The sequence below is a fragment of the Protobothrops mucrosquamatus genome, unplaced genomic scaffold (assembly GCF_001527695.2).
Source record: "Protobothrops mucrosquamatus isolate PMUCROS unplaced genomic scaffold, P.Mucros_1.0 scaffold4501, whole genome shotgun sequence".
NCBI classification, from domain to species: Eukaryota; Metazoa; Chordata; class Lepidosauria; order Squamata; family Viperidae; genus Protobothrops; species Protobothrops mucrosquamatus.
The window spans coordinates 4,108-30,321 of NW_015390407.1; the positions used below are offsets into that span (position 1 = coordinate 4,108).

The 26,214-nt window shown below is 45.1% G+C and overlaps 1 protein-coding gene across 1 annotated transcript in view; it reads right to left on the reverse strand.

The window, feature by feature from the left end:
* Positions 1–1,795: 1,795 nt before the first annotated feature.
* LOC107299068 (breast carcinoma-amplified sequence 3-like) overlaps positions 1,796–26,214 on the reverse strand; it is a gene marked incomplete at both ends in the record, with an annotated part of 75,072 nt that continues 50,653 nt past the window's right edge. The window contains 2 exons of the mRNA XM_015828435.1: positions 1,796–1,966; positions 24,610–24,693. Of these exons, the coding sequence (XP_015683921.1) occupies positions 1,796–1,966; positions 24,610–24,693 (255 nt within the window). The remainder of the gene's footprint in view (positions 1,967–24,609; positions 24,694–26,214) is intronic.

The following is a 26,214-nucleotide window of genomic DNA, read 5'->3' on the forward strand; positions in this document are numbered from 1 at the left end:
TCGGCAAACCTCCTTCAGCTGTACACAAGCTGGCTTCCATTCATTCCCAATTAGCACTTCCTCCGCAATAAATCAACCCCACGGGTATACAAGTTATGACAGGGCCCAACCCCCCCCCCCCAAAAAAAAAACTTAGAATCAAATCAGATTCAACAAGGAATGCTTGGGGAAATGACAGGTCTCATATTTGGGCAAATCAAACTTTTATCAAATTCCTCTCGGGGTAGGGGTGGGGAAACAAGAGCAGGAGTGTGCATAACAAAAGAACCACAATAAAGTTTCCATTTAGAGCAGGGGTAGGCAACCTCGGCTCTTTTATGACTCGTGGACTTCAACTCCCAGAATTCCTGAGCCAGCCACGCTGAGGGGAAAGGGAGAGGTTTCCAAGCTGAGCCATGCTGGCTCAGGAATTCTGGGAGTTGAAGTCCACGAGTCATAAAAGAGCCGAGGTTGACTACCCCTGGTCTAGTAGTTGGCCACCATTGAGTCAGAACTGAAGAACCTTCTCAAATGAGAAGTGAAACATTTTCGAGGAAAAAACTAAGAAAGTCAACCTCTTCTCCAAAGCCCCTGAAGTCAGGACAAAAAGCAACGGATGGAAACTGATCAAGGAGAGAAGCGACCTCGAACTAAGGAGGAATTCATTTTTCATTAAACCAGACCAGGGGTAGGCAACCTTGGTTCTTTTATGACTCGCGGACTTCAACTCCCAGAATTCCTGAGCCAGCCACTGAGGAGAAAGGGAGAGGTTTCCATGCTGGGCCATGCCGGCTCAGGAATTCTGGGAGTTGAAGTCCACGAGTCATAAAAGAGCCGAGGTTGACTACCCCTGATTTAGAGGAAGAACTGTTCCAGGATTACTGAATTTGATGACAGCACAAACATGTGCTCAGTTCCAGCCTTCGGCACCGTCTTTTCCAGATCATATCAGGGTTCTTCGGAAGAGGATCAGCTGTCTAGGCCAGAGGTCCCCAAATTTTTGGGCAACAGGGACCGGTTCCGTGGAGAAAGTTTTTTCCACGGACTGGAGAGTGTGTGGTTTTGTGCGCTGCCTGCATCCCACGGATGGGGCTTTGCTTGTTTGTGCGGACCATTTGCTGGCATGCCACAGCCCGGGGGTTGGGGACCTCTGGTCTAGCCCACCACCCAGCCACCAATAAAAGGCCACATGGCCTGCAGATCGTTTCCCAAGAATTGGCCAAGAATAAGGCACATTTCATAACCTTTGAAACTCTAAATCAGACATGTCAAACACAAGGCCCGGGGGCCGGATGCGGCCCGCAATGTGGTTTCATGTGGCCCACGAAGCCATCCTGGAAACAGTGAGGGAACGGCCCCCGCTGCCTTGGCCCTAGCCCAGGCCAGCTGGGAGCCAATGTACAATTTTGTGGTGGCCATCTATGCTGAAACGCATTCAGTCTTAGCTCCATAAGCACCCCCCCCACATGGCCTGAGAGGAACAGTGAGGCTCCTCCAGTGGACCATGCCTTGGCACTTGCCCTAGTCCCACCCCCTTCTGCCAGAGACCCTCAGATCTGTCCCACTCCTGCCCAGGCCCCCCACAGGCCCCCTTGACACGAACGATGTAGAGCTGGCCATACCCACCCAGTAGGCCACACCCACTCCATCCACGCCCACCCAGTAGGCCGCACCCACTCTGGCCACACCCACCCGACCCCCTGAGGGCAACCGCAGTGCTGATGTGGCCCTCAATGAAATTGAGTTTGACACCCCTGTTCTAAATCTTTTGAGGAGCTAGCTTTTTTGTTTTGTCCCTCAAGAGGAATGTTCTTACCTGTCCTTCTCCAACCATCTCGGTATCAATAACGGTGACAATTCCGGGGATCAAGGGACTGCGTCGGCTATTGCTGTGCGCTACGATTTCTTCTTCCACCGTTCCTGATGGCGAAGTGCCCGTCAGCTGGGTTACCACTTTTCCAACCATGGTGAGCCCAGTTTTGATGGTCTGTTAAATAAGCAGACAGACAAACCATAAAAGAATGGCAGATAACACAAAACTCATTTTAACCGTTGTTCTTACTCTGATAGGCACGTCGTTCATCAAAGGCCCAGGACAGCAAAAAGTGAAACCGTTCACATTTCTACATGAACCGATTTCGGATATAAGTAAAACGTGTGGCGAGAAAAACAGAATGTAGTAAAAGGTGTTTGGATTGTCAATCAGCATCAAGTACTTTATCCATATATTTATGTGTTTGTGTGTGTATGTGGAGAGAAAGAGGGAGGGAGGGATGCTTGGATGATAGATGTGGGTGGGTGGGTGGATGGATAGGTAGACAGACAGACAGACAGATAGATAGATGGATGGAGATAGACAGACAGACAGACAGACAGACAGACAGACAGACAGACAGACAGACAGACAGACAGACAGACAGACAGACAGACAGAAAGACAGATGACAGATAGATATGGACGGACAGAGAGAGAGAGAGACAGACAGACAGACAGACAGACAGACAGACAGAGACAGAGAGATTGGATGGATGGATGGATGGATGGATGGATGGATGGATGGATGGATGGATGGATGGATAGATAGATAGATAGATAGATAGATAGATAGATAGATAGATAGATAGATAGATAGATAGATAGATAGATAGATAGATAGATAGATAGATAGATAGATAGATAGATAGATAGATGTGGATGGATGGATGGATGGATGGATGGATGGATGGATGGAGATAGACAGACAGACAGACAGACAGACAGACAGACAGATATGGATAGAAAGAGAGAGAGGTGGATATAGATAGATGAGAGAGAGAGATGGATAGAGTTAGAGCTAGATAGATAGACAGATCCTCCTCCTCCTCCTCCTCCTCCTCTCCACAAACCCCACTCCCTTCTAGCACTGATGATGTTACCTAGTTTGAGTCATGAAATGTCTTCAAGGAAACAACCAAGCTCAGAGAGCATCAAGGACCCCTCACTGTTCACATGTTCATGCTGTAATTTGCTAGAACAGGGACAGGAGATTTGATCTCATCCAGAGGTTTCGGACTACAGCTGACCTTGGCTCCTATCAGGATGGCCAATGCAAGAGATTGCAGGAGCTCCTTGAAACATCTGGAGGGCACCCACTGCCCTTGCCCTTGTGCTAAGCTGACATCTTCAGTTCTACCTCCATCTCTACATTCCACAAAATGTAAAAAATATCTTAATTAGGGAGGAAAATGGACGCATCTCATCTCCCAAGTCGATACTTGAACAAGCACCCAGAATGCAAGTACCGATGCACCGGCCTAGATGTGGCAATTAATTTTCAGATTGCCGTTTCTGCTGATGTCCCTTGTGGCTTTCAGAGTCAATATAGAGGACAGAGATACCACAGAGCAAACCAATAACATACAGACAGGCAGGCAGGGAAGAAAGAATCAATCTGTTTCCTGCCGTTGCGTTCCATCGCCTTTCCTCATTAATCTTAATTTAAAAATAATAATAATAATAATAATAATAATAACATCTTCGCAAAAATCCACATGAAAATGTTACCCCTTCCTCTGGTTTTCCCTCAGGATATTGACATCTACCTGCAATTTAATATTTTCTGAGCTATGGATTGTCTTGGAAGATAGAGGTAATTCCGGTTGGGTCTACTGGTTAAGGCACTGAGTTCTAGTCCTGCCTTACGCATGAAAGCCAGCTGGGTGACTTTGGGCCAGTCACCAGGAGACGGTGAGTTCTAGTCCTGCCTTAGGCATGAAAGACAGCTGGGTGACTCAGGGCCAATCACTAGGAGGTGATGGGTTCTAATCCTGCCAGGCATGATCACATTTTAGACGCCTGGGAACTGACTCACATTTATGACGACTGCAGTGTCCCAGGGATCATGTGATCACCTTGTGTGACCTTCCGACGAGCAAAGTCAATGGGGGAAGCCAGATTCACTTAACCGTGTTACTAATTTAACCACTGCAGTGATTCACTTAACAACTATGGCAAGACAGTTTGTGAAATGAGGCAAAAATCACTTAACAAATGCCTCACTTAGCAACAAAAATGTAGGGCTAATTGTGGTCCTATGTCAAGGACCACCTGTACTGTAAGAAAGTTATCATGTCCCCCCAAACCTTCTCTTTGATAGACTGAACATCCCTAGCTCAACACTTCATCATACGGTTTTGTCTGTCATTTCATTGGGTTGGAATATTTATACTTGATAATATTAATGTATTTTTTTATGCTCTAAGCCAGGGCTTTTCAACCAGTGATACGGGTACCACCTGTGGTACATTGGCACCTGGCAGGTGGTACGCGACCATCCTAGAAAAGTGGTAGCGGGGGAGGGGAATGAGCTGAACCGGTGGCAGCACCGCACAAGCTGGAGCTTGGCGCTGATCCTGGTGCTTCTGCTGAGCCCAGAAGAAGCGCCGATCAGCTGGAATGTTGCAGCACCTCCAGGGTCTTGTGATTTACATTCAGATGCTTGGCAACTGATTCATATTTATGACGGTCACAGTGTCCCAGGGTCATGTGAAGTGACCAAAACCTGCTGCAACCACCCAGCAGACGGGGGGAATACAAACCAAACACCCCCCCCACCCGCCCACTGCCAATCCTCAACAGAAATGTTCACAACAATCAAAACCTCGGACAGGAGGAAGAGCGCCGCCAGGTGGGCAGGCAGTGTCTTGCTCGGCTGTGGCTTGGGGGGCACTTTTTTCAGTGCCATTGTAACTTTGAACAGTCACTAAGCGAACTGTTGTAAGTTGAGGACTACCTGTACTTTATCACTTTTTTCCCCTTTTTTGGGGGGGTCATCATGTTTTTGATACCTTGCTAGGCGACTGGTGGTACTCAGATATTGCCATATCTTAAAAGTGGTACAATGGGTGAAAAGGTTGAAAAGCCCTGCTCTAAGCTTCCCGGGGTCGCTTCAAAACTAGATGGGAGGCCAATAAATTTAATAAAAAGTAATAACAAAAAAGATTTAGTCACCAGAGCCTTTATCGCCTTTGTTGGTCTTCTCTGCCCATCTTGGAGGATACAGAATCGAATGACAGGGTTATGTTCATCATTAGGACTCCCAAAAGTTCAGGATCAACTCCATTTCCCAGGATAAAGGAAGGAGCTTCAAATATAGTGGCAGAATTCCACAAAGCTCCCCGTTCAGATCTCCACAGCAAAGAGAAGCAGAGACGGTCAAGCGGATTCTTATTATCCAAAAATGAGAATATATCTAACCCTCTTTCTATTTTGAAATTGCTCCCAGATTTTGCGCTGGCAATGGAAAACGAAATCTTGATTTATTTATTTTTGCTAATTAGACAGGTTTATTGTTATAGAAAGGGTGTTGCACGTACTGTGGTTCAAAAGTTAAAAAAAGTTGTGATTGTAATGTTGTTATCTTCTATGGTGCTAAAGAGAGTCAGAAGTTGGTGCTTTTTTTCTTTTCTTTTCCCTCTTTACGCTATATTATAATAATAATAATAATAATAATAATAATAATAATAGTAATAAAAAGTTGGAAAGGACCTTGGAGGTCATCTATTCCAACCTCCTGCTCAGACAGGAAATCCTATACCATTTCGGACAAATGGCTGTCCAGTCTCTTCTTAAAAACCTCCAGTGTTGGAGCATTCACCGCTTCTGGAGGCAAGGAGTTGCACTGGTTAATTGTTCTAACTGTCAGGAAGTTTCTCCTTAGTTCTAGGTTGCTTCTCTCCTTGCTTAGTTTCCACCCGTTGCTTCTTGTCCTGCCTTCAGGGGCTCTGGAGAATAGCTTGACTCCCTCTTCTTTGGGGCAGCCCCTGAGATACTGGAGCACTGCTATCATGTCCCCCCTCGTCCTTCTCTTCATTAAACTAGACATACTGAATTCCAGCAACAGTTCCTTATATGTTTTAGCCTCCAGTCCCCTGATCATCTTTGTTGCTCTTCTCTGCACTCTTTCTAGAGTCTCAACATCTTTTTTACATCGTGGTGACCAAAACTGGATGCCGTATTCCAAGTGTGGGCTTACCAAGGCCTTGTAAAGTGGTACTAACACTTCACGTGATCTTGATTCTATCCCTCTGTTAATCTTTTTTGCTTTTCCCTCACCCTTCTTCTAGTTGTCTATTACTCTTTCGAATTTCTCTTTGGTGTTTTATATTTTGACAAACCGATAAGACTTATTATTACCAATAAAAAATAAAAAAAAGACTTATTATTACAGATCAGAATTGGAGGGGGGTAGGGTGGGGGGGAGAAAAAAACCAGATCCAGGGCTGCAGCCGAATCCACAAATCAATGGCAACGGCTTTGTTTAGTGCTAAAAACCTCAAACTGCAGTGATTAGAAAACACATTAGTGTTCGTCAATTAGCAGCTGAGCGTTTGCCTTCAATTATTCATGGGGAAATGACTGACACACAAGACTTGGGCCGGTGTGTGTTGTCAGGAAAACCTCTGCCAAGCCAACAGAACCAGGCGCCACTGGCTATTGACGGCACCGATCCAGCCAGGAAGCCTGATTAACCTCCAAGATGCCTCGCTTGATGTACTTACCCCATTAATGCTAATGGAGATGCTACCACTTAAAAAAAAAAAAAAAAAGGAAAAGGAAAAGAAAAAAAAGAAAAAAAACACCGTCGGAGCCAGCCAAACCTTTATCAAAGGAGAGGTCGGTGGGTTTTTAACATCTCTTAGCAATAGACACATCCTGTCCTTTGGGTCTTGTCCTTCCCACTCCACCCCGCCCCCCCCACCCTTTTAAACCCTTCCCCAGAAGTGGAAGAAATAAAATCCTTAAACAACTGGCACGCGGTCAACTTCTCAGACAAAAAAACCTACACCCCCCACATCCGACAAGTGCACATCATGTTCTCAGCCTTGAGGGGCCAGATCATCAAAAAAAAACCAAAAAAAACCTCTCCCGCTTTCTTTGCGCTTGAATTTAATAATAATGATGATGATGATGATGATGATGATGATGATGATGATGATGATGATGATGATGATAAAGTTGGAAGGGACCTCGGAGGTCATCTAGTATAGATGAAGAAGAATCTAGTATAGATTTAAGAAGAAACTGGACAGCCATTTGTCTGGTGACCAAAACTGGATGCAGTATTCCAAGTGTGCTTCTTGTCCTGCCTTCAGGCGCTTTGGAGAATAGCTTGACTCCCTCTTCTTTGGGGCAGCCCCTGACATGCTGGAACACTGCTATCGTGTCACCCCTGGTTCTTCGCTATTAAATTTTGATTCGATGCCTCTGTTTATATAACCAAGGCTGGAGTTGTGAGCAGTTTAAATTTGAGCAAAGAAGAGGCACATCAAAATGGAAGACTTGGAAGGTGAAAATAGAAGGCCATATTTAGCCGACCTGGAAAAACCATCAGCTGCTTATTCTTCCAACTCAGTCTGGTTCATCAAAAGCTTTACACCGACTGTCCACGGCCTGCACTGATTTCTTTTCCATAAGTGACATGACCATTTTTTCACATTTCTGCATTCCCATGCAGCGTTCTCACATTATGGCGGTCGCTGCATCCCGGGGTCACTTGTTCCCTTTTTGCGACCTTCTGACCAGCCAAGTCAATGGGGATGCCAGACTGAGTTAACAACCTTGTTACCAGCTTAACTGAGAGTGATCCACTTAACAACTTGGGCAAGAAAGTTTGTAAAATGGGGCAAAACTCACTTAACGAATGTCTCACTGAGCAACATAAATTTTGGGCTCAAAAGTCAAGGACTAACCCAGTGGTGGCGAACCTATGGCACGGGTGCCAGAGGCGGCACTCAGAGCCCTCTCTGTGGGCACGTGCGCCGTTGCCCCAGTCCGAGACCTTCAGCTGGGTTTTATAAAACCTTTCCTCTTTAGGCCTCCGCCGCCATGTGCAAAAAAAAAAAAAGGTTCAATCAGTCAATTTCAACTTCTCGCGGGGAAAAAAAAGATCTTGCAAAGTTGGAATTGATTGATTGAACTTTTTAGTCCCACCCAGTCTGCCGTTACCACCACAGCCACACCCAGCCAATGGGCCACACCCACCCAATGGGCCACACCCACCCAATTGGCCACACCCACCCAATGGGTCACGCCCACCCAATTGGCCACGCCCACCCAATGGGCCACGCCCACCCGGCCCTCGACGATGCATAAGTGGGTTTTGGGTTGCAGTTTGGGCACTCGGTCTCTAAAAGGTTCGCCATCACTGGACTAACCTGTATTGAAACTGAAAAGATTGAAGGCCTGGTGACAAAAAGACCACACTGTAGGCACCATGAGCCTTTTGGACCTGTGTAAATCATTCAATAAGGCAGCCAGTTTGGAGACGCCTTCCACACGGGTCCACACTGGCCCAGAAGTCTTTAGGAGGAACTTTGGGAGGAATTTGTAATTTGTTAAGTTGTGCAAAGCTTCGGGGCCGCTGGGACTGCCTCCTTGCTACGAGGCAGAGATGGAGAAAGGTGCTCTGCTCACCCGATGTTTGGCACAGGGCTAACAGCCCAGCAACCTTCACAGAAAAATTGTGTTTTGCAGACTGACTCAACTTTGAATTAAAAGTTCAACCAATACACACAATCCGGCATTTAGGAATGGGGGAACTACGCTGACAGGAAGATGGACATTTTAGAGATGGAGTGAGATTGTTTATAGGTACAAAAGATTCATTCCCCCCCCTCCCTCAACTGCCATAATTATTCTTGGGCAGGTGACGGCTGCAGAACAGTAGTTGTGTCCGAGTCTTCGCAATCCCATGGACCGTGGCACACCAGGCCCCCCTGCCGACATTTATGTTCACTGTATCGATGGCACCATCTAACCATCTCATCCTCTGCCATCCCCTTCTCCTTTTGCCTTCCATCTTTCCCAACATCAGGGTCTTTTCCAAGGAGCCCTGTCTCTTCTCCTTAGGTGCCCAAAGTATTTGAGCATCAGCTTCAGTCTCTGTCCTTCCAAAGGGCAACCAGGGTTGATTTCCTTTGGGATTGGCTGATTGGATCTCTTTACAGTGCAAGGGACCCTCTAGAATAGAGTAGAGTAGAGTAGAGTAGAGTAGAGTAGGGTAGGGTAGGGTAGGGTAGAGTAGAGTAGGGTAGAGTAAAGTGTAGAGTAGAGTAGAGTAGAGTAGAGTAGAATGGAATGGAATGGAATGGGATAGGATAGGATAGGATAGGATAGGATAGGATAGGATAGGATAGGATCGGATCGGATAGGATCGGATAGGAGCTGGAAGGGACTTTGGAGGTCTTCTAGTCCAGCCCCCTGCTTAAGCAGGAGAACCTCAGACAGGTGAATGACAAGTCTCAGACAGGTGAATGACAAGTCTCTTCTTGAAAATCTCCAGTGATGGAGCACCCACGATTTCTGGAGGCAAGCTGTTCCACTGGTTGATTGTCCTCACTGTCAGGAAGCTTCTCCTTAATTCCAGGTTGCTTCTCTCCTTGATCAGTTTCCAACCATTGTTTCTCGTCCTTCCCTCTGGTGCTCTGGTGAACAACCTGACCCACCCTCTTCTTTGTGGCAGCCTCTCAGATACTGGAACACTGGTATCATGTCCCCTCTATTTCTTCTTTTCTTTAGACTGGCCAAACCCAAGTCCCGCAGCCGTTCTTCGTACGATTTGTCTCCAGGCCTTGGATCGTCTTAGTTGCTCTTCTCTGAATTTTTTCTTTTTTTGTGATATGGTGACCAAAATTGGTTGCCATATTCCAGGTGTGGCCTTACTAGGGTTTTATAAAGCAGTAATAGTACTTCACGTGATCTTGATTCTATGCCTCTGTTTATACAACCCAGGATTGTGAGCTTTTTTGGTTGCTGCTGCACACGGCTGGCTCATGGTCAAGTGATTGTCCACTAGGACTCCAAGGTCCCTCTCACAGTTACTGTTTTTGAGCCAGGTCTCGTCCCGTCTGTATTTGTGCCTTTGGTTTTCTCCAGCACCCCAATTTAAAAGCATCAATTCTTTGGTGCTCAGCCTCCCTTAAGGTCCGACTCTCGCAGCTATACGTTACTCCTGGGAAAACCACAGCTCACACGATACAGACCTTTTTCAGCCAGGTGATGTCTCTGCCTTTTAATAGAATGGTAGCCCAATCACTAAAGCAAGGGTCCCCAAACTTGGCAACTTTAACACTTGAGGACTTCAACTCCCAGAATTCCTCAGCCAGCATGGGTGGCTGTGGAATGCTGTGAATTGAAGTCCACCCAACTCTTAAAAGTTGCCACGTTTGGAGACCCCTGACTTAAACGGATAAGGTAGCTGTGATGGTTTCTCTAAGGCAGGGGTAGGCAACCTTGGCTCTTTTAGGACTCATGGACTTCAACTCCCAGAATTCCTGAGCCAGCCATGCTGAGGGGAAATGGAGAGGTTTCCATGCTGAGCCATGCTGGGTCAGGAATTCTGGGAGTTGAAGTCCACGAGGCTCTTATCCCGATAACACAGATTCCGTTGAATTCAATTGCCTCACAACCTATTCCTATTTTTTTTAAAAAAATAAAATAGTTTTGTTTCTCTGCGCATTGCTGGACGGAAAATAAAATCTTTGACTAAAAGTAACCCGAAGCGTTATGGAATCAGATGAAAGCAAAGTTTGTAATACGAAGCCTCAGATAGCACGAACCTGGTTTAGGAGGAGAATTAAAAAAGGGGGGTTTTGTAAGAAAGAAGTTGATAGCCATCAGTGGTGCTGAAACACCCTTTTGTTGGGAAGCTATGAGAAGGGTGGCTGGCCAGTGGGCAGACTTGGCGTGCTCCCCTAAGAGATTATAACCTGAGATGAAAAAACCCATTCCCAGTTGAAAAAAAGAGACATTTCGCTCAGTGGTCATTTCAACGCCGTCGCTTAGTCCAGGGGTAGGCAACCTTGGCTCTTTTATGACTCGTGGACTTCAACTCCCAGAATTCCTGAGCCAGCCACGCTGAGGAGAATTTGGAGAGGTTTCCGTGCTGAGCCATGCTGGCTCAGGAATTCTGGGAGTTGAAGTCCACGAGTCATAAAAGAGCCAGGGTTGCCTCTCCGTGGCCTAGTCTGAACAATAAGAATTTTGCCTTGGTCTTAATCTGATTTAAAGGAGGGGGACCTGAAAGAGCGACAACACATCTTGTTAACCTGTTTATCAAAGTTCAGCTACCTCAGGGGTGGGGAACCTTGGCTCTTTTATGACTCGTGGACTTCAACTCCCAGAATTCCTGAGCCGGCCAGGCTGAGGAGAAAGGGAGAGGTTTCCATGCTGAGCCATGCTGGCTCAGGAATTCTGGGAGTTGAAGTCCACGAATCATAAAAGAGCCAAGGTTGCCTACCCCTGGTCTGGTTTAATGAAAAATGAATTCCTCCTTAGTTCGAGGTTGCTTCTCTCCTTGATCAGTTTCCATCCGTTGCTTTTTGTCCTGCTTTCAGGGGCTTTGGAGAACAAGTTGACTTTCTTAGTTTTTTCCTTGAAAATGTTTCGCTTCTCATTCGAGAAGGTTCTTCAGTTCTGACTCAATGGTGGCCAACTACTAGACCAGGGGTAGGCAACCTTGGCTCTTTTATGACTCGTGGACTTCAACTCCCAGAATTCCTGAGCCAGCCACGCTGAGGGAAAAGGGAGAGGTTTCCATACTGAGCCATGCCGGCTCAGGAATTCTGGGAGTTGAAGTCCACCAGTCATGAAAGAGCCAAGGTTGCCTACCCCTGCTCTAAGGCTTCTCTAATGGGTTATGCAACTAGGAGACATATACTTTGGACCGTTCTTCCTGCTCCCCCGCCCCCGCCCCCGCCCCAACCTGTAACTTTCTAGAAATCAATTCCCAGTTCTTCAGGAAGATCCAAACTTTGCCAAGGGTTAGATCGACCCTGGCTGGCTTCTGTATCTCGACTCTGATGCCTTAAATATTAATATTGTTTATCAGGCAGGAGGACGCTTCCTTGGCTACCCTATTCGAGGTACAGGAAACTGTTCAGAAATAGAAAGAATGGCGCATCCCTCTGAAATAAACAGGAGGCGCCGCACAAAAGCAAATTGGGAATTGTTTCCTTTAGCTGCAGAGGCGTGTACGGGAGCATTCCCAAGTCATCCGAGATGCCACAGATTCATTCATCTCCATGTAAGGTGGGGGTTTTTTGGGGGGGGGAGATACATGGATGTTGTATCCTGACCAGAGATGGGTACCCCAGTCTGCTCCTCCTTTCTATGAGTAGCCTGAGAGGAATACAGCATCCAGTTTTGGTCACCATGATGTAAAAAAGATGTTGAGACTCTAGAAAGAGTGCAGAGAAGAGCAACAAAGATGATCAGGGGACTGGAGGCTAAAACATACAAGGAACGGTTGCTGGAATTGGGTATGTCTAGTTTAACGAAGAGAAGGACGAGGGGGGACATGATAGCAGTCTTCCAGTATCTCAGGGGCTGCCCCAAAGAAGAGGGAGTCAAGCTACTCTCCAAAGCGCCTGAAGGCAGGACAAGAAGCAACGGGTGGAAACTGATCAAGGAGAGAAGCAACTTAGAACTAAGGAGAAACTTCCTGACAGTTAGAACAATTAACTAGTGGAACTCCTTGCCTCCAGAAGCGGTGAATGCTCCAACACTGGAGGTTTTTAAGAAGAGACTGGACAGCCATTTGTCCGAAATGGTATAGGGTTTCCTGTCTGGGCAGGGGGTTGGACTAGATGACCTCCAAGGTCCCTTCCAACTTTACCATCATCATCATCATCATCATTATTATTATTATTATATGTCATGCGCAAAAGATCAGGGCCACACACAAAGGTCCAGTTAAACTGATTTTTTGCCATTTGTCCGAAATGGTATAAGGTTTCCTGCCTGAACAGGGGGTTGGACTAGATGACCTTCAAGGTCCCTTCCAACTTTACTACTACTACTACTACTACTACTACTACTACTACTATTACTATTATTATTATTATTATTATTATTATTATTATTATTATTATTATTATTATTATTATTATTATTATGGATCATCGCACAGTCAGCCAGATGTTCAGACTGGATTTGGCATTTTGTCTACCTATCGAGTTCTTTCCCAGGACCTGGGATAGGCAGATGTGGATGTTTGATGGTATTACAGATATCGTCGCAGGATGGAAGCAGTTCCTAGTAAGGCCGCCTTTTGCAAGCGAATTTGTCAATGCCAATGGTGCTCCAGTTGTTGTTGTTGTTGTTGTTGTTGTTGTTATTATTATTATTATTATTATTATAACCGGGTATGCTGAGAGTGCTACCTAAGGTGCAATGCCAGCTTTTCAATCTTCCGGACAACGGACCTCAAGAAGTCATCCAGGCCCACCTGACGTATAAAGTTCAAGGTTCAGAATTCGCTTTTGGATCTCAGCCATCTGTCCGATATGGGAGGCTGTCAGGTGAAGTTCTTATTCTCTATACCAGGGGTAGGCAACCTTGGCTCTTTTATGACTCGTGGACTTCAACTCCCAGAATTCCTGAGCTGGCATGGCTCAGCATGGAAACCTCTCCATTTCCCCTCAGCATGACTGGCTCAGGAATTCTGGGAGTTGAAGTCCACGAGTCATAAAAGAGCCAAGGTTGCCTACCCCTGCTCTATACCAATAGAAGAGAATATATGTAGCTCAAGATTGAACTTTGGGGTTCTTGGTGCTCTCTGAGCTTGGTGGCTTTTTTGCAGATGTTTCATGACCCAAACAGCCACCATCATCACAGCTAGAAGGGAATGAGATCTGCTAACATTTTATATACAGTGGCATGCCCTGTTAGTGTTGGCGGGAGTGTCGTGGTAGTTCCTTGACTAGACTGCTGTTTACTGCTTGATAGTCTAGTATTCATGTTGGTGTTAATCTCTCCTTATCTGGGTGTTGATTGCTGATGAGGAAGTGGCAGGTAAGCCACTTGTATGTCAACAGAGAACAAACCCCACTGCCTTCTAGCACTGATGATGTTACCTAGCTAGGCCATGAAACGTCCATAGGAAAACAACCAAGCTCGAAGAGCACCCAGGACCCCACATCCATCCATTCATCCATCCCTGCATCCATCCATCCCTGCATCCATCCTTGCATCCATTCATCCTTGCATCCATCCATCCGTGCATCCATCCATCCATGCACTCATCCATCCATGCATTCATCCATCCATGTGTCCATCCATCCATCCATGCATCCATCCTTGTATTCATCCATCCGTGCATCCATCCATCCATGCATCCATCCTTGCATCCATCCATCCTTGCATCTATCCATGCATCCATCCATCCGTCCATCCATCCATCCGTGCCTCCATCTATCCATGCATCCATCCTTGCATCCATCCATCCATCCATCCATCCATCCGTGCGTCCATCCATCCATCCATCCATGCATCCATCTGTGCATTCATCCATCCTTGCATCCATCCATCCATCCATGCATCCATCCGTGCGTCCATGCATCCATCCATCCATGCATCCATCTGTGCATTCATCCATCCTTGCATCCATCCATCCATCCATGCATCCATCCTTGCATCCATCCATCCATCCATGCATCCATCTGTCCATGCATCCATCCTTGCATGCATGCATGCATCCATCTGTGCATCCATCCATCCATTAAACAATCAACGAATGCTCCCACTAACGCTGACAGGGCAAGTCACCTACATATAAACAGAGAAAAAAACCCACTTCCTTCTAGCATTTATGATGTTATTACTTGGATAATGAAATGTCTGCAAGAAAAGCATCAACTTTAGGGAGCCCAAAGGACAAAGTTAGAAGATTCACTTAACAGCCGTGTTACTAACTGAAGAACTGCAGTGATTCACTTAACAACTGTGGCAGGAAAGGTCCTAAAATGAGGGAGAACTCACTGAACAACTGTCTCACTTAGAAACAGAAATTCGGGGCTCAATTGTGGTGCTAAATGGAGGACAACCTAGCCACTGTACTGCGTTGCCTACCCATTAATTTCAGTGATTTTAGCTCCCCTATCATCTGCATATCAATATATATTATATTGTTGATGTTTTGGAATTCCGTTAATTGGTCTAGGGGAATATTTTATACCCCGCAAACTTTTGATAGCTTTTCAACGATGCTGTTAATTCTTCAACTGTCAGATTCTTTTTCACATGAAATGCAAGTTTGTTATCCTGGCTACTGTAGTATCATCATATTTCAACTGCCTGTTATAGTCTATGAACCAACCTGACCTTCATGGATTTGTAGAAAATGAAATATATAAATAAAATGGGCTAAGAGCAATTGATATTCCATTTAAACATGCTTGCTTCCACTGTCAAAGCTTTCAGAGGGATGCCATTTTGGAATTACTATCTGAAACTCAGATTATCCATTTATTTGATTGATTTCATAGTATTTATAGCAGCCACAAATATGCAGCTGCTTGACAGCCAGAACATTTAACTGAAGCAACCAATATTTGGGCAGATTCAAACTTTGAAAGAGCTGATGGAGCTGTCCCTTGCAATACAGTCAGTCCCCAACAGACACAAAAGTTCCCTTAGTGACCGTTCAACCACTGAAAAAAGTGACTTATGAGCGTTTTTCACACTTAAAACCATTGTAGCATCCCCTATGATCACGTGATCAAAATTCAGCTGCTTGGCAATTGAGTCACGTTTATGACGGTCGCAGAGTCCCGGGGTCATGTGCTCCCCTTTTGTGACTTTCTTACAAGCAAAGTCAATGGGGAAGCCAGATTCACTTAGCAATTGTGATACCAACTTAACAACTGCTATGGTTCCCTTAACAACTAAGGCCAGAAAGATCGTAAAATGGGAGCAAAACTCACTTAACAACTGTCTCATTACACAACAGAAATTTGGGGCTCAATTGTTGTCAAGGACTACCCGTACACCCTAGTATCAAGGCTGCTTCAGACAGGAAGCAGAGTGGTGAGGACAGCAGAAAAGATCATTGGCAGTTCCGTCCCTTCCATCCAGGGCATAGCACATAAGTGTTGCTTGAGCAGGGCGCGCACGTTTGTCTGGGACACGACACATCCTCTTCACAACCTGTTTTCTCTGTTACCGTCTGGGGGGGGGGTTCGTGATATCCAAAGAAGAACATCCAGATTCAGTCATAGTTTTGTTCCATACAACAGAGTTCCCCAACCTTTTGTGATTGGCGGCCCGGAGCGGAGGGAAGAGGGAAAGAAAGGATGACTTTGTGGGGGGGTAAACGCATGTGTGCGCGAATGTGTGTGCACAAACACCCATTGCTCATATGAGTGGGGCTGTGAGCGTCTGCGACGCTCACAGGGATGTGAACGCTCGTATATGGGGCCGCAAACACCCACAACTCTCACACCAATGCTTGTGCAAGTGGGGCTGTGCGTGCCTGCGCATACACACGCACCAGCCAGCCACTCATGTAAGCCCAGTGGCCCATAGGCCACAGCTTGGTAGAGGGCCACAGGTTGGGGACCCCTGCCATACAGTATCAACCTTGTGAACTCTCAAGCTTCCTCTTTCCGCTATGTATTCGAGATGGACAGTGATTAATATTTATGTGTATTTATATATAAGGGTGTAGGCAGTCCCTTTTTTGTAAGAAAAAAGGTGCCGGAACTCACATCTTGTTAATCCGGCACGGACGAAGTACGCGTGCATTGGACTCAGACACACAAGCAGCCCGCATGCACTGTTTGAATGATTTTGCCGCCGACCTGCTACGCTCGACAGGCGATTCAAGTCCACTTGGACCAAACATCAAATTTTCAAAACTTAACTTTTAAAACTTGGAAAATCCATCGGAAAAAGGTGCCGGAACGCCATTCTGGTGCGTTCTATGACAAAAAAAAGCACTGGGTGTAGGTATACACATATGTATGTATATAGCATGCCTATATGTGTGTTATTGTCCTAGTGGACCATCACTTAGATAGGAGCCAGCCGTGTGCTGCCGCTGCCAAAAAAGCCAACACAGTGCTAGGCTGCATTAACAGAGGGATAGAATCAAGATCACGTGAAGTATTAATACCACTTTACAAGGCCTTGGTAAGGCCACACTTGGAATACTGCATCCAGTTTTGGTCACCACGATGTAAAAAAGATGTTGAGACTCTAGAAAGAGTGCAGAGAAGAGCAACAAAGATGATCAGGGGACTGGAGGCTAAACCATATAAGGAACGGTTGGAATTGGGTATGTCTAGTAGTTTAATGAAGAGAAGGACGAGAGGGGACATGATAGCAATGTTCCAGTATCTCAGGGGCTGCCACAAAGAAGAGGAAGTCAAGCTACTCTCCAAAGCACCTGAAGGCAGGACAAGAAGCAACGGATGAAAACTCATCCAAGGAGAGAAGCAACCTAGAACTAAGGAGAAACTTCCTGACAGTGAGAACAATTAACCAGTGGAACTCCTTGCCTCCAGAAGCGGTGAATGCTCCAACCCTGGAAGTTTTTAAGAAGAGACTGGACAGCCATTTGTCCAAAATGGTATAGGGTTTCCTGCCTGAGCAGGGGATTGGACTTGATGACCTCCAAGGTCCCTTCCAACATCATCATCATCATCATTATTTGTACACTTTCGAGAGCAGGCAACAGAATTTAATTTTTAATCTGTGCCAGTGTGCCCACAGTAAAAAAAATGACAATAATGGCTGTCTTATCATTAAGAATATAAGCGATTCTTAATGATACTAGCATGTATGGAAGCGAAGACAGCAGAAATATAGAAAGAAATTCTTACTTAATTGAATCGCTCAAAAGTAGGTTGCTCTCTCCTTTGATCAATTAAAACTGCACTGGATCGACTTATTGGTAAATGTTTTTAATCGGGCACCATTAGGGCCAATTCCAGCAAACAATTAGGAACGGCCATTTCTTAAACCACATTTGACTAAACTGCAAAGATGGCAGATCAGAACTTAACTAAAGATTGAGAAAATATAGATTTGCCTCAAGTACTTCAAGTGGAAGTGTTCAGACTGTGGTTACCGCCTTGACCTGTAGCTACTTAACAGCTCTTCTTCATATAAAATCATAATAAAAAGGCAAACAGAGAGTGTGAATCAGATCTGTGAACAAATCTGTGGAGAACTGTAAAGATCACCTGAACTCACTTGGATAATTAATATAATCCACCAGTGAAAGGTTGCCATGAATTTCTGCAAATCTATACAACTCAGCCCAACGTTTCCTTTGCTAAGAAAAACACCTGGCTAAGTGAGTTTTGCTCCATTTTACGACCTTCCTGGCCACCGTTGTTACACGAATCACTGTGGTTGTTAAGTTAGTAACACGGTTGTGAAGTGAATCTGGTTTCCCCATTGACTTTCCTTGTCGGAAGGTTGCAAAAAGGAATCACAAAAACAGCCCCGGGACTCTTGCAACCGTCATAAGCATGAGTCAGTTGCCACATGTCTGAATTTTGATCGTATGATCGGGGGGGGGCACAGCAACGGTCATAAGTGTGAAAAACAGACGTAAATTGCTTTTTCAGTGCCGTTGTCACTTCAAGCAGTCACTAAACGAATGGTTATAAGTGGAGGACTATCTATAATGGCACTCGTCGTAGTATGCCATTGCTGATTAAAATTTGAATTAATTCTCCCAACATGCAGACTAGTAAAAATAAACACAGAATTCTCTTTCTCCATGATCAGCTAAGATGGCGGATGAGCTATACAAAAAGTCTTGTTTGTTCTGGCTCTTTTATGACTCGTGGACTTCAACTCCCAGAATTCCTGAGCTGGCATGGCTCAGCTTGGAAACCTCTCCCTTTCCCCTCAGCGTGGCTGGCTCAGGAATTCTGGGAGTTGAAGTCCACGAGTCATAAAAGAGCCAAGGTTCCCCACCCCTGGTCTAGTGGTTAAGGTAGCTAAGAATAGGTAGCTAAAGGGTGAATTTCAGCCAGTCACTCTCTCTCAGCCCCAGAAAGAAGGCAATGGAAAACCACTTCCAAAGAATAGAGCCAACAAACTTGACCAAGAATCAAGGCTTACTTGAAGCTTCCAAAAATAACGTATTTATACATCGATTCCTTCATTCAATTTCATTCAATGCCCAACCCAACCAAGTCACTCCGTACAAGGTCTTTAATAATACAACTAGTCCTCGCCTTACAACCACAGCAGAGCCTAAATATTCTCTTGCTACCCGAGACATTTCTTAAGTGAATTTTTGCCCCATTTTACGACCTTTCTTGCTACAGTGGTTGAGGGAACCACTGCAGTAGTTCAGTTAGTAATGTGGTTGTTAAGTGAATCTGGCTCTCCCATGGAGTTCGCTCGTCAAAAGTTTGCGAAAAGGGATCACAGGATCCCGGGGGCGCTGCAACCGTCGTAAATAGGAGCCAGTTGCCAAGAATCCGAACTTCGATCGGGTGACCGTACGGATGGTTGCCATGGCTGTCAGTGTAAAAAACGGTCGCAGGTCATTTTTTTCAGCGCTGTCGTAACTTCGAACCGTTGTAAGTTGGAGACCCCATGAAACCAGTTCCTGTCTGAAACCTGGACCGGTTCAATCGATCGTATGGCCCTCCTAGGTGAATTTTTAGAGAGTTCTTCAGAGGGAAAGAAGATCCCTCACCAATTGTCGCCACGAAACGTTTGTCCAGATGTTGTGGTTTTGTGGTCCTTCTGAGATGCCTGCTCGGACGCGCGCGAGGTAAGCCGACCTGGCCACAGAAGGAGGGAACCGCTGCCGAGTGTTCAGAAAATAAAAGGCACGGTGCTTATCTAAGCAATAACCGCAAATGCAGAACAGGAAGGAAAGACAGCCAAAAAAAGAAATCAGAGAAGCGGATTCCGATTTGAACCGATCCATTATTAGTCCATAAATACCCAGCCTGTGGACCGCCGGCTATGCCCGCTCCTTCCCTTCTACAGTAAGCATATTTGTGAATTTTTTTTCCCCCCTTTGGTAATCTTTTAACCTTTCCCATGCCGTATCAGTTGTCTTCTGGGCCCATTAGTGCTAATGGCCCTGCTCTCACATAAGCTGTTGGGACTCATTACCCAGTTATCGGGTAACAAGAGAAAAAAGGTGGCCTGCTTTTTGTGTACGGTTTTTAAGTGGTGACCTGTGCCGCTTTAGGGCTAAAGGACTCGAAAAAGAACAGAGAAAGTATCAGCGTTACTGCGGTGAGGAAATCCGGGTGTTTAAATTTGTGTCTGGCGTGTCAGAAGTACATTCTTTGAGAAGGAGGGGGGGGGGAGAGAGAAGCTGTGAAAATCCTGAGCATCACCTTATTGTTCATTAGAATTATAGGAGCCTTGGAGATCCTGTGCAGGAGTCTTTATATCATCCCAGACAAATGGTTATCCAAACTTTTCTTGAAAACATGCATCTACTATGTTCATCAGAGAAGCAACCTGGAATTAAGGTGAAACTTCCTAACAGTGAGGACAATTAACCAGTGGAACAGCTTGCCTCCAGATATCGTAGGCGCTCCATCACTGTAGATTTTTAAGAAGAGGCTAGCCCAGGGGTAGGCAACCTTGGCTCTTTTATGACTCGTGGACTTCAACTCCCAGAATTCCTGAGCCAGCATGGCTCAGCTTGGAAACTCTCCCTTTCTCCTCAGCATGGCTGGCTCAGGAATTCTGGGAGTTGAAGTCCACGAGTCATAAAAGAGCCAAGGTTGCCTACCCCTGGGCTAGACAGCCACCTATCTGAAATGGTATACGATTTCCTGCTTGAGCAGGGGGCTGGACTAGAAGACCTCCAAGGTCCCCTCCAGCTCTATTCTGATTCTGATTCATCTGGAACATTCAGCATAAAGACTGTATCAGGCAGAAGACTAGCAGAGCGCATCCATGAACACCAACCAGCAGTCAGAAGACGGGATGAAAACTCTTTAAAACTCAAAAACTTTACTCTAAACTTTAAAAAAACCATAGTTTCAACTGGGCAACTGTGACCATCCTAGTCCAAGCCAAGTCCAAAAAATGCTAGAGAAATTCCTGGAAGCCTGGCACTCCGACAAATTGGCCACGAATAGACATAAACAACATTTATATATTGGGCAAAGGAGACACTCAACAAGCCATAATGGGAACCAAAAAACCAAAACATCTCCTCACCAGCAATCAACATAGTTATTGTGTTTCCGCGAAAATAAGATCGGGTCTTATATTAATTTTTGCTCCAAAAGACGCAATATTTTCCAGTTAAGTCTTATTTTCGGAGAAATAAGGCACTAAATGTATCTGTCTGGCTGGCAATCTTAACTGGGGCTTATTTTTGGAGCAGGGCTTATATAATGAGCATCCTGAAAAAACATGCTAGGGCTAATTTTCCAGTTGGGTCTTATTTTCAGGGAAATGGGGGGGGGGGGGTAACAGCAAAGTTAACATCAGACCAACAATCAAGAAGTTAAAAAAATATATGTCAAGAATACACAGATGCTTAGAGAAAATGATTGAAAAACATATAGACTGTAAGCCAGAATTGTTTTTGTTAGGCATAACAGTAGGAAACTATGAGGGAGAATGTATATATCTATTTTTACATGTATTAACTGCAGCAAGGATAGTCTTTGCTCAATATTGGAAAAATGAAAACCTACCAACGGAGGAAGAATTAGTTAAGAAAATCTTAGATTGTGCACTTTACCTGTCTGACTGGGAACTTCTATTTTCTCTTTCTTCTAAGTCATATGAAATCTTGTACCCTGTTAAAAATAGTTACCGATCTTTTTGCTCAGTCTCTCTTTCCTTGTACTATACATGATACATTGTACTTTATACACCGACCTTAAGTACTGTAATTCTTTTGCATAATTTCTACTGTTTTGTTTAACACATTGGCGATTCCATATTCCTCCCCCCTCCCCAAAATACACACACAGAGATTCATATTTCTTTTGACTGATATAAAACTTGTGGGGTTTTTTCTCCGCACATTTAAAAGAAGATTGCTTGGCATCCATAGTCATCATTATGGGATATACATTTTTTTTTCTTTTCAAAATGTTGCTTGTTTATTCGAAGGAAATGCGCACATTCCCTGCCTTTTGCTGTGGGTGGTTTTTGAAGAAGCCGGTCAAGCCCACCAATTGAAAACTTCAAATTTTCAATCCCTTTCTTGCAAACCGCCATGACTTCTCCCAGAAAGTGAGAAAATGATGGAGTTATAATAAGCGCGGCTTCAGGAGCCCAGAAAGGGAAGCGTTTTTGCAGTTAAATGACAATGTTTCTTTGTGTTTAACTGAAGTTACAGATATAAATTTAGAAGGAATGAGCTGGAAGGGGCTGTTACCTAATCTAACCCTTTACTCCGTCCAAAAATCCGCTGAAGGATGCCTGACAGATGCCACCACCAGAATTCCTGAACGATGGATCTGTGTGTCACACTTTCCTACCAGACTGTAGAGCAGGGGTCTTCAAACTTGGCCCTTTTATGACTTGTGGACTTCAACTCCCAGAATTCCTCAGCCAGCGTGCCTGGCTGAGGAATTCTGGGAGTTGAAGTCCACAAGTCATAAAAGGGCCAAGTTTGAAGACCCCTGTTCTAGTCCAACCCCTGTTCAGGCAGGAGACCCTATACCAGTGGTGGCGAACCTATGGCACGGGTGCCAGAGGCGGCACTCAGAGCCCTCTCCGTGGGCACGTGCGCCGTCACCCCAGTCCTAGGCCTTCAGCTGGGTTTTATAAAACCTTTTCGCTTTAGGCCTCCACCACCGTGTGCAAAAAAAAAGGTTCAATCAGTCAATTTCAATTTCTTGCGAGGAAAAAAAAAGATCTTGCAAAGTTGGAATTGATTGATTGAACTTTTTAGTCCCACCCAGTCTGCCGTTACCACCGCAGCCACGCCCACCCAATGGGCCACACCCACACGGCACTCAACGATGCATAAGTGGGTTTTGGGTTGCAGTTTGGGCACTCGGTCTCTAAAAGGTTCGCCATCACTGCCTTATACCATTTCAGGCAAATGGTTATCCAGCCTCCTTTTTTAAAAAGCCTCCATTGATGGAACACCCACAACTTCTAGAGGCAAGTCGTTCCACTGGTTAATTGCTCTCACCGTTAGGAAATTTCTCCTTTGTTCTAGGTTGCTTCTCTCCTAGTTCTATCTGGTTTCCCAATCCTCGCTATTTCTAATCGTTTTTGAATACAGGTAGTCCTCAGTTAGTGACCGTTCGAAGTTACAGCAGCACTGAAAAAGTGACTGATGACTGTTTTCACACTTATGACCATTGCAGTGTCCCAGGGTCATGTGATCTCCTTTTGCAACCTTCTGTCAGGCAAAGTCAATGGGGAAACCCGGAAACCAGATTCATTTAACAACCATGTTACTAATTTAAGAACTGCAGCGATTCACTTAACAACTGTGACAAGAAAGGTCGTAAAATGGAACAAAGCTCGCTTAACGACTGTCTGGTAGAGCAACATAGGTTTTGGGGTCAATTGTGGTCGTTAAGTCGAGGACTACCTGTATTTGGGCTAGGATTTCAAAAGCCACCCTCCACGTCTTCTCTCTGGGTAGGTGGCCTGCAGCTGATGCCCGCAGAGGTACCACTTTTTACTCTTTAATCTTACCCAGATGTTTTCCATAGGATTTCCATATTCAGAGACGTGAATTTTTTTTTTTACAGGCATATATCATCACGCTGTGAAAATATATATTTCTTCATTCACATTTATATTTGTGTCAAAATGGTGGCCCTCCAGATGTTGTTTCAGCCTTGATCGTGCCTGACCACCGGCTCTGCCGGGGCTGGGCTCCTGCCGTGCCTGTGGGTTTCTGGATAACCATTTTGGGAGTGAACGTTGGATTTAAGTCGAAAATCCCCCTTTTATAAAAAAAAAAGCACAGCTACATTGAAGTTCCAACCATGTCTAGTTTAACGAAGAGAAGGACCAGGGGTGACACGATGAAAGTCTTCCAGTATCTCAGGGGTCGCCCCAAAGAAGAGGGAGTCAAGCTGTTCTCCAAAGCACTTGAAGGCAGGACAGGAAGCAACGGATGGAAATAAAGATGATTAGGGGACTGGAGGCTAAAGCATATAAGGAACGGTTGCTGGAATTGGGTCTGTCTAGTTTAATGAAGAGAAGGATGAGGGGGGACATGATAGCAGTGTTCCAGTATCTCAGGGGCTGCCCCAAAGAAGAGGGAGTCAAGCTATTCTCCAAAGCGCCTGAAGGCAGGACAAGAAGCAACGAATGGAAACTAATCAAGGAGAGAAGCAACCTAGAACTAAGGAGAAACTTCCTGACAGTGAGAACAATTAACCAGTGGAACCACCTGCCTCCAGAAGCGGTGAATGCTCCAACACTGAAAGTTTTTAAGAAGAGACTGGACAGCCATTTGTCCAAAATGGTGTAGGGTTTCCTGCCTGATCAGGACTAGATGACCTCCAAGGTCCCTTCCAACTTTATCATCATCATCATCATCATCATCATCATCATCATCATCATCATCATCATCATCATCATCATCATTATGTGAAAATGCCTTTCTGATGCCATTTTAATTGGTTTGACCAATTAACTTGTTTGACTTTTTTTTGTATTTTATTGTTACAGGAGGGTTTTTTTTTGTATTTTATTGTTACAGAACCTGCAGTTTTCTTATTTTGGCCTAGATCTCTTTTGAGGAAAGGGGAGTGACGCAACTTCAATAAATGCTTTTTGGCTGTACGCAACCCTAGAAGGAAAGTCAGTATAAAAACTACTTTTAAATAAAAAGTACATCGCCGTGTAAGCCACTGAAAGGGCTCCCGATCCACTCACTTTGGCTGCGCTGATGACTGTGGCGGTGTAGGACTGAATATTATCTCCGCAAGCTCCACCCCGGGACTGATGGCACCGAATCAGCTGCAAGAAAAAAGAATTGGCATTAGGTCAAGCCAACGAGACAGCAGACCCCTCGGGAAGACCCTTCCATCTACCCCTCCACCCCACTGCAAGTAGTGTATCATGATTTTGACAGATGAAACTCTTCAAAAAAAACTTCGAGGCATTGTTTACCTTAAAGGATCTTTTATTTGAGTAGCATAATATTGGCACTGCATAATCGAAGCCAAAAACTGAATTCCCCTCCCCTGAGCACATAGTATCAAAGCACAATTCCCTCCTCCAATTAACAGTCATAAATCACATTCCCCAATTAGCTTGAATTGCGGGCTTCCTCTCCAGTCCTCCAGCCCGACAATTCCTTATCAGCTCTGGTTACAATAACCTTGATTCTCACACTAGGTTTAGTATTGTTATGTCTAGCTAGACTCTCGTTCACATCCCCCCTCCCAGCATCAACTAAAAGCAAAAGGGAAAAGATGGCTACATTTCCCTCTGTTGTCAATGCAAAAACATCCGATGTTAGCAGCGTTGACATAGTGCTCGATTACAGTTCATTTAGTGATCCTGACCACAGGACTGAAAAAAGTGACCTATGACTGTTTTTCACAGTTGTGCCCTTTGTGGCGTCCCCATGGTCATGTGATCAGAAGTTAGAGGCTCGGCAACTGGCATGTATTTATGACGGTTGAGGTGATCACATTTTGTGACCTCCTGACGAGCAAAGTCAACGGGGAAGCCAGATTCACTTAAGGATGTTCCTAACTGAACAACGGCAGTGATTCACTTCATGTCTGTGGTAAGAACGGTTGGTAAAATAGGGAAAAACTTCACTTAACCACTGTCTCGCTTAGCAATGCAAATTTGGGGCTTGGTTGTGGTAGTAAGACAAGACAAGACAAGACAAGATAACCTTTGCTGTCATTTTTTCACTGTGGGCCCAATGGCACACATCAAAAATGAAATTTAGTTGCCCGCTCTCAAAATGAAACACATACAAGACACACACCTAAACGTACTATATACAACATATGTATAGACCCACACCCCTACATATACATAACAGAGAAGACCAACAAAGATGATCAGGGGACTGGAGGCTAAAACATATAAGGAACGGCTGCTGGAATTGGGTATGTCTAGTTTAATGAAGAGAAGGACGAGTGGGGACATGATAGCAGTGTTCCAGTATCTCAGGGGCTGCCCCAAAGAAGAGGGAGTCAAGCTATTCTCCAAAGCACTTTCTGAAGGCAGGACAAGAAGCAACGGATGGAAACTAATCAAGGAGAGATGCAACCTGGAACTAAGGAGAAACTTCCTGACAGTGAGAACAATTAATCAGGGGAACAACCTGCCTCCAGAAGCGGTGAATGCTCCAACACTGGAAGTTTTTAAGAAGAGACTGGACAGCCATTTGTCCGAAATGGTGTAGGGTTTCCTGCCTGAGCAGGGGGTTGGACTAGATGACCTCCAAGGTCCCTTCCAACTTTTTATTATTATTATTATTATTATTATTATTATTATTATTATTATTATTATTAT